Genomic DNA, 8,089 nt, shown 5'->3' on the forward strand with positions numbered 1-8,089 from the left:
ATTCGGACACAAACTGCAGGGCCTACAGTTTGTGAATCACCTAAATCTATGTCTCCACTCAGTTCAGGACTCATACAGGAACCAGATTCAGCCCAGATGTGTAGCAGTCACAGACTTCCCCAGCCTTCGCCTCACTGGAGGGTCTGGTCGAAGACAAAGCACAGACTCGAATCCACTGGCCCTGCAGCTCCTGGAGTAGTTGCTCTCTTGGTGCAGGGTGCGTGGACTCAGAGAGTCTGCTTGCCTGGCTCAAAGAGCCTGCTCGCCCAGCCCCCAGCCAGAGAAGACCCTGGGCCGTTCAGTCCTGATCTCCTCTCTGCTTCCTCAGCGACTCAGTCTGTAATGTCCACGGGGTCTTTGTTCTGGCGTCCTGGCCTCCGGGATTGGATGGGGCCTACCTGGCTCTGTGCGTGCTTTTCAGCTGCGAATCGTGGTGGTATGAGTCCAGCCCACACTCGGGCCCAGGAGCCCTGCCACTCCCAGAGAACTCGCTGCCTGGACGCAAGGCGCAAGGGGCTGGGGGAGCCTGCTCGGCCGGCTCCGGGGGGCCTCCTCGCCCCGCCCGTCCCCTGGGCCTCCCTGCCTCCAGCAACTCAGTCTGCAATATCCTCGGGGTCTTTGTTCTCGCGTCCTGGCCTCCGGGATTGGGTGGGGCCTACCTGGCTCTGTGCGCGCTTTTCAGCTGGGAAACATGGTGGTATGAGTCCAGCCCACACTCGGTTCCCGCTGCCCTGTTGCTCCCAGAAGACTCGCTGCCTGGGCGCAAGGCGAGCGGGGCTGGGGGAGCCTGCTCGGCCGGCTCCGAGAGGCTGTTTTTCTTTTAAAGAGAATAAAAAAGTAACAAAAAATAACAACATAGACAAAAATAAAACAACATAAAAATGATACAAGGTTTCAGAACAAAATGATAGGAATTAACAGTGGTTGTTATATTACATATTGTTGTCTTCAATGAAGTTGCCCAGATTACCAGATGTAAGAATGCAAGATTGATCAAGCCATTAAAGAGAATAAAAAATAATAAAAAAATCAGAAATGATACAGAACTTCACTAAAAAACATGGTAGGAATTCACCAATGGTTGTTATATTGCATATTGTTGTCTTCAAATTAGTTGTTCAGGTTACCAGATATAAGCATGCAAAACTGGTAAAAAAATGTAAGCATTAACTAACTGTTCCTTTCAGTAAACCAGTAGACATCAGCAGTACAATTTTCCCAGCCATCCTTGTGTATACATATATATTTTTTCCCTTCCTTCTTTCTTTTCTCCTTTCCCTCCTCTCAGTTGTTCCTTCCCTTTGAGCAATTTCTTTCTCTTTTACAATATCTATTGTACCATTTGGGTTTTATTTACTCTTTTAGGTTCTTATGCTAGTGAGACAATATGATATTTACACATGTGGGTCTGATTTATTTCACTTATGAGTATGGTCTTGAGTTGTATCCATTTACTTATAAAAGCCTCAAGTTTATCTTTTTTATAGCTGCATAATACTCCATTGTATAAAAATTCATCTTTTTTTTTATCTATTTCCTGATTTTCTTCTAAGAGTTAACATTGTTGTAGCTATTGTGTTTATATCTTTGATGCATGTTGAGTCAGGATTTGTTTTCAGTTGAGGTAAGCATCTCTCCTTACTCTTTTACATGTGACTAACCAGGTACCTCAGTATTCCTTGTTGAAAAGGTTACTTTTCCCTATTCAATGGTCATGGGAACCTCCTCAGAATTCAGTGAACCATGAGCACATGACTTTATTTCTGGACTCTACATTCTATTCCACTTATCCACATGTATATTTTTATGCCAGTAACACATTACCTGATAAGTGCATTTTTGTGGTAAGTTTTGAAATGAAGTATGAGTACTACAAGTTTATTCTTATTTTCAACATTTTTGAGTCTTTGAAATTGTATACAAATTTTTCAGATCAACTGGGTCAGTTTCTACTAAAAGGCCAAGTGTGATTCTTATATAGAATACAATGAATCTATGGATCAATTTGAGATCTATCACATATTGCCATTTTGACAATAGGAATTCTTCTGATCTATGCACATGGGATACTTTTCCATTTATTTAAATCTTTTTTTGATGCTTCATAGTTTTAAGTATACATGTCTTTTATTCTTGTTAAATTTATTGCTAAGTATTTTATATTTTTGCTGGTATTACAAATGCAATTATTTACACACTATGCTTTGGGATTTTTTTCTCTTAAAAAAAGAAGTATAATTTATTATTGTATATTGATGTGGTATCCTAAAATGTAGCTGAACTTGTTTTTAAATTGTAATAGGTGAATGCAAATGATGAGAGAGGCATTCTTGTCTTGTTCCTGATCTGACAACTTTACTTCAGTACATATGGTGTTAGGTGAGGTTTTCACAGATGCCTTCATCAGATTGGTAGAATTTCCTTCTATTCCTAGTTTGTTGACTATTTTGTTTCCAAATGGATATTGAATTCTTGTCAAGTGATTCTTTTTCTATATTTCTTGAGATACTTGTATGGTATTTGTTTTTTATTCAGTTGATATGCTGTATTACATATCCTTAGGTCTGTGGGATAATCTCACCTAGTTATTGTATATAATTCTTTTTATATGTCAGTAGATTCTATTTCTATTTTTGTTGCAATATTGTGCATCTGTATTTATAAGATATATTTGTATGTAGGCGTCTGTTTGTGTTACGTTTTTCTAGTTTTAGTTTTAAGGTAATCTTGGATTTACACAATGAATTTGGAAGTGTTTGCTACTCTTCTAAATTTCAGAAGTGTTTGTGGAGGAAAAGTAATAGTTCTTTAAATATCTGGTAAATATTACCTTGAAACCACCTGGATCTTTTTCTTTATGGATGATGTTTGACTCTAAATTCAATCTTTTCATGTTATAAATCTATTATTTTCTATTTTTTTCAGAGTCATTTACAAGTGCATTTTATGTCTGTTCAAGGATTTTGCCCATTTTATCTAATTTGTGCAATTTTTCCAGTAATATAATTGTCACTAGAATTCCATTATAGTACCCTTTTCCCCAGTGAGACATGCTCTAGCTAATTTACTCAGACTGGGCTTCAGCTTGTGGTCTTGCCTCAGCCTCCCAGCATACCTGACTGTAATCTTTTTAAAAAAAGTGTTAATGATCATTTCCCCTCTTTCATTTTGGATGCTAGTTGTTTATGTCCTTTGTTCTTTTTCTTGGTGAATTTTCATAGAGATTGCACATTCTTGAGAACCAGCTTTTGGTTTCACTGATTTTTTTTTTTGTATTTTTCATTGTCTGCTTCATTAGTTTCCAGTTTGTCTTTACTACTTTGTTCCATTTGCTATCATTTACCTTGCTATTTCTGTTGTTGATGATGTGTAGTGTAACGTTTGATCATTCTCATTAGAGATCTTTAAAATATTTATAGGTATAGATCTTCCCTTGAGCACTACTTTGTGTCCATCTCACAAGTTTGGTAAATTATATGTTCATTTTCATTCATCTCAACTATAATTCTAATTGTCCCTCTCAGTTCTTCTTTGTCTCTTTGGTTGTTTTGGATTGTTCTAATTTCCACGTATTTGTGAATTACTGATTTTCTTTCTTGGGAAGAAAGAAAATGTTGTTTTTTGAAAGAATGATTAAACACCATATTATGGCCCTCTTATTATAAAGACTGTATTTCAACAGATTTAAAGGTAAGAAATTAGGAAATTTAATGCTGCTCCTTTGATCACTCCCCAGTGCAACAGGGCCACTGATGTCACTGCCGTGTTGCGGGCCGTCCGTGTGATATTCCCTTGCTCAGCCAGTAGCCTAGAGGCTGAGCAGAGGTCACAGAGGGAGTGGCTTACAGTTCAGGCTTTTATTCTTGTGAATGTTTCAGTGAAGTAGAACTGCTCCAAGTACATTTTGCATTTGCATTAAGGTTTTTTTCTTTTCTCCATAGCGATCTTTTCATTCCTGACTCCACTATATGAGATGCTAAATATCACCATTTTCCCACATGATTCTCTGACATTTTTCAAAAACTTTGTAATAAAGACTAAGGAAAATCGCCTTGAAACTAACCAGAAGGTAAAATGTGGTGATCATGTGAGAATGCTGATTTTTTGATATGTTGGGCTATATAGATATGTGCTGTATACTTCGCCCTGTGTTTTGTTAAAAATAGATAAAGAACTCTAGGTTTATAGCAGTACAGGGTTAACATTTGGGGAATGAAAAAGGTAGAGATTAGAGAAACCAAAGACAATGAACCAGAGAGACAGTGTTTAACATTTAATAGCAAGAATGAAAATTAGTGTGCCATCGCATAAATATGCTTAAAATAAAAATTTGCCACTTTTCTTCCATTTGATAAGTTGTCAAAGCATAAACATTACATTGAAAATTTATTTTCATGGGTATTATAAATCCCCACACTCAGCACTGGGAAATAATTATCTCAGTTCTAAGACTCTTATTAGTCACATTCTTCAATGGAAGTTTTCAGTGTACTTGAAGTTTTTTCTGTGCTAACTTTGAGCCCTGTCATGGTTTGGAGTGGACAGGTTTCCCTATGGTGCATTGAGGCTGCCATCTGACAAATCTGGCTTTGCCTTAGGTATCCTGGAAGCCAGCACAAAAATGTGTGCAGGTAAAGGAAGCGGGAAAGTACATCTTAGGTGGCACTGAGAATTGTATAGCACTTTGGGAGTCTGGAATACTTCAAGATACTTGCCCCAAACCTGCATATATGTTTTAGAAGTGGTGGGAGGTTAATCCATGAGCCACCAGTCAAGAAATAAGGCAAGAAAGTAATAAGGATTGGAGCCCAAGACTTCGATCTGAACAAGCATGTGTGACAGGAGAAAGAGCCAGCAACTCTCTAACCAGGACTCTGTGTTCAAAAGCCAGAGAAGCTCAAGAGCAGGGAAGGCAGAGACCAAACCTGAGGGATCAAGAGCTGGTTTTCTCTCAGGGAAATATCCTGTTCTGCATGGTTTATAGATGCATGCTTTTCCCCCTGATGGCTTAGGCAACACCAGTCACATTTCTGGACTTGACCATATTCTTTGAAGGGAGGTTATATTCTGCACTCCTGATTCACTTCTGACATCACAAGTGACTGTTTATCCTGAAATATTTTTTTTCTTCCAGCACCGAGTGGATTTCCTTCAGCGAATGATAGAGTCCCAGAATTCCAAAGACTCAGAGAGCCATAAAGGTAACCAACAGTTCTCCATGGTCTACTGATGGGAAAGCTCTGAAGAAGAGAGTTGTTTTGGAAGTGTGCAGGAAGGTTTCTAACCATATGAGCATTTCTGCCAAATTGCAGTGAGACATACACTCAGATATTATATATGGCAGCCAAAAGCACTTTCTAGTGCACACAGGCTTTAATATGTTCAAAGCTTGAAAGACAACCATAACCAAGCATGTCACGGCTAGAAGTTATCAGTCTCGGATCAGCTGCATCAGAACAAGTGCTAATTCTTCAGCTTCATTCTCAGGGTTCAGTGAATCAGAACCTCTACCTGGCCATCCAGTCAGGGGCACATTGTTCAGACAGGGGGGAACACTCACCAAAAATACTTGGTGAAAGTGTGTCCACTGGGTTAATCTTCTGTGAAGGTTTATTTTTCCTTCCATGAAAATAATTAGCTTCTGAGGGAAACTTCTGTGGCTTTGTAAATATCCTGTTCTTCTTCATATGTTAATCTGCTGGTTTTATCTTCCATGATTGTGAGTATGTGTGAGTATGTGTGTGAGTATGTGACTATGTGTGCATTTCTTAAGTCCTGGGGATTGAACCCAAGATCTTCATACACTGAGCTACATTTCTTGCTCTTTTTATTTGTTATTTTGAGATGGGTGTCTCTAAGTTACTAAGTTGTCCAAGTGGGGCTAGCTAGAACTTGTAATTTTCCTTCCTCAGCCTCTCAGAATGCTGGGATTACAGACTTGTACCACCACACCTAACTTCCATAACTATTTTTGATTAAAACTGTTATTACTATGATTATTACAAAATGATAAACTTCAAATTTCATCATTTTTTCTACATTTATGTATAAGTACCCAATGTAAGGCGAGTCTTCAGTTCTTCAGTATCATTTATTTTAAATATTCTCATTCATTTATATCAGTGTGACATTATATATTCCCAATTATTCTCATTATTATTATTGTGTTATTAATATTTTCTCTAACTTTTCTACTGAAAGCTGTTTTAAGAGGTCTATGAGGTTCTTTCTGCTTTTTCAAATTTTCAGTTTAAAACAGAGTTTAAGTTTTAGAGGATTTTCAGTTCATAGCACAATTGAGGAGAAAGTATAGAGATTTTCCATATACTCTTGCAATTTCATACACATCCACTCCCCTGCTATCACTATCTCCTATCAGAGTGGTACATGTGTGTTGTGATACATGAACCTACATTGAGTTATCACCACCAAAGTTCATTTCTTCACTAGGGTTCAGTTCCAGCCATGTATATCCCATCAGCTTTGACAAATGTGTAATGACATGCATCAGCCTCCATTAGTATAGCATCAAGAGGATTCTGTGTCTTTTTAAATGATCATTTTCTGAGTAGTGGCTTATTATCTTGTGGAAGATGTTACAGGTGTCTCTTCTATTTCCCCAGACAACCCTAGAATCAGCCATTTATCACAAGGTTCCTGGTTTCTTTTACTGAGAAATGGCAGTTAGGAACCAAAATCTGGGATCTAGTATGTTGATAGCTCCTGGGATTTTGTTTTGCTTTTATATCTTCTAAGTAGGCAAAGCTAGGAAAAGTAAACTGATGGTTATAAATATTTTTGTGCCAATCCATGTGCAGTGCTAACCTCTCTCTCTCTCTTACTCTCTCTCTCTCTCTACTGTCTCCTCTCTCTTCCATCCCTCTGTCTCTTCCAAGTAAAAAAATGATAGCCTATTTCTTTGGTACAAGTACACTAATTCCATCATATTCAGCTGCAAGTGATGAATGATTTGACAATCATTTGATGCAAACCCTAAATATTTAACAATATATTCTGGAGATGTGTTAACCTCACCACAATACTCTGCACATACCTATATGTACATCTGCTTCTATTCTTCTATCAATCTTTGTCTCACTCCAGTCTAATGCAATTTGCCACTATTAAAGCAATATTTTTTTGTGCTATTCAATATGATCACCACTAGAAACATATATGGCTATTGTACCTTTGATAAATGGTTAGTGCCATCAAAGAACTGAAGTTTAAATGACACCTAAATTCATTAAAAATTAAATTTAAATAGCAATATGTGATTCAGGATCCATAGCAGAGAGCAGAGATCTAATCTTTGAATTTACAGTTCAATTTCAATTCAGTAACCTAGATCTAACCTTTGAATTTACATTTCAGTTTCAATTCAGTAATTTTGAATTTCAATGAGTCTGTGTTAACCGGGAGAAATCAGTTTGATTGTTGAATTTTCACACAATGAATCATAGACTCCATCATGGGTAAATCATAATCCTGTAGACCTTTTTACCATACAATATTTTAAGCTTTCAATTAAATGATAGGGTGGTCAATGTTTATTTCAGGGTTTAAATTATGGAAAGGGATGATTCCAAGCTGCTCAAATAGACTATTGCCTGATGGTGGTGACCTTTGTCAAGACAAAATCAAGAGGGAGATCGATGTTTATAAGGGTGAAGGGTGAGAATGAAGTAGATTAAAGAGGGTGCAAACACAAAGAAGATGAGATTTGGGCCATGACTGAATAAACGTTACAGATTCTACTTGCTGAGTACTGTTCTCCTATATTTAGGTCAATGCGCTTCTATGGATATTCTTTCTGCTACTATTTTAAGTCATGCATTAGACTATGGTTAGTTATTATTCTTTCAGCTTTTTCTTTTCTCTGTAGTTTCTTTATTATTATTATTATTATTATTATTATTATTTTTATTTTAGAAATAAAAGGAGGAAAATACTAACAGACCGACAACATTTTACAAAATAGCAAAGGATCAGTACAGACATAACAGAGTTACAAACAGAGTGGTAGGGAATTAACAATGCTTATTGTAGTACATATTGATATCTTCAATGTAGTTTCTCATGAAAACAC

At 37.2% G+C, this 8,089-nt stretch overlaps 1 protein-coding gene across 2 annotated transcripts in view; it reads left to right on the forward strand.

The window, feature by feature from the left end:
- LOC102007382 (cytochrome P450 3A9-like) overlaps nt 1-8,089 on the forward strand; it is a 43,263-nt gene that overhangs the window by 25,866 nt on the left and 9,308 nt on the right. For both annotated transcript variants that reach the window (XM_005413769.2, XM_005413770.1), the window contains exons 8-9: nt 3,942-4,069; nt 5,135-5,201. In XM_005413769.2, the coding sequence (XP_005413826.1) occupies nt 3,942-4,069; nt 5,135-5,201 (195 nt within the window). The remainder of the gene's footprint in view (nt 1-3,941; nt 4,070-5,134; nt 5,202-8,089) is intronic.

This window comes from Chinchilla lanigera, unplaced genomic scaffold, assembly GCF_000276665.1.
Source record: "Chinchilla lanigera isolate Chin_1 unplaced genomic scaffold, ChiLan1.0 scaffold00172, whole genome shotgun sequence".
In the NCBI taxonomy this organism is placed as follows: Eukaryota; Metazoa; Chordata; class Mammalia; order Rodentia; family Chinchillidae; genus Chinchilla; species Chinchilla lanigera.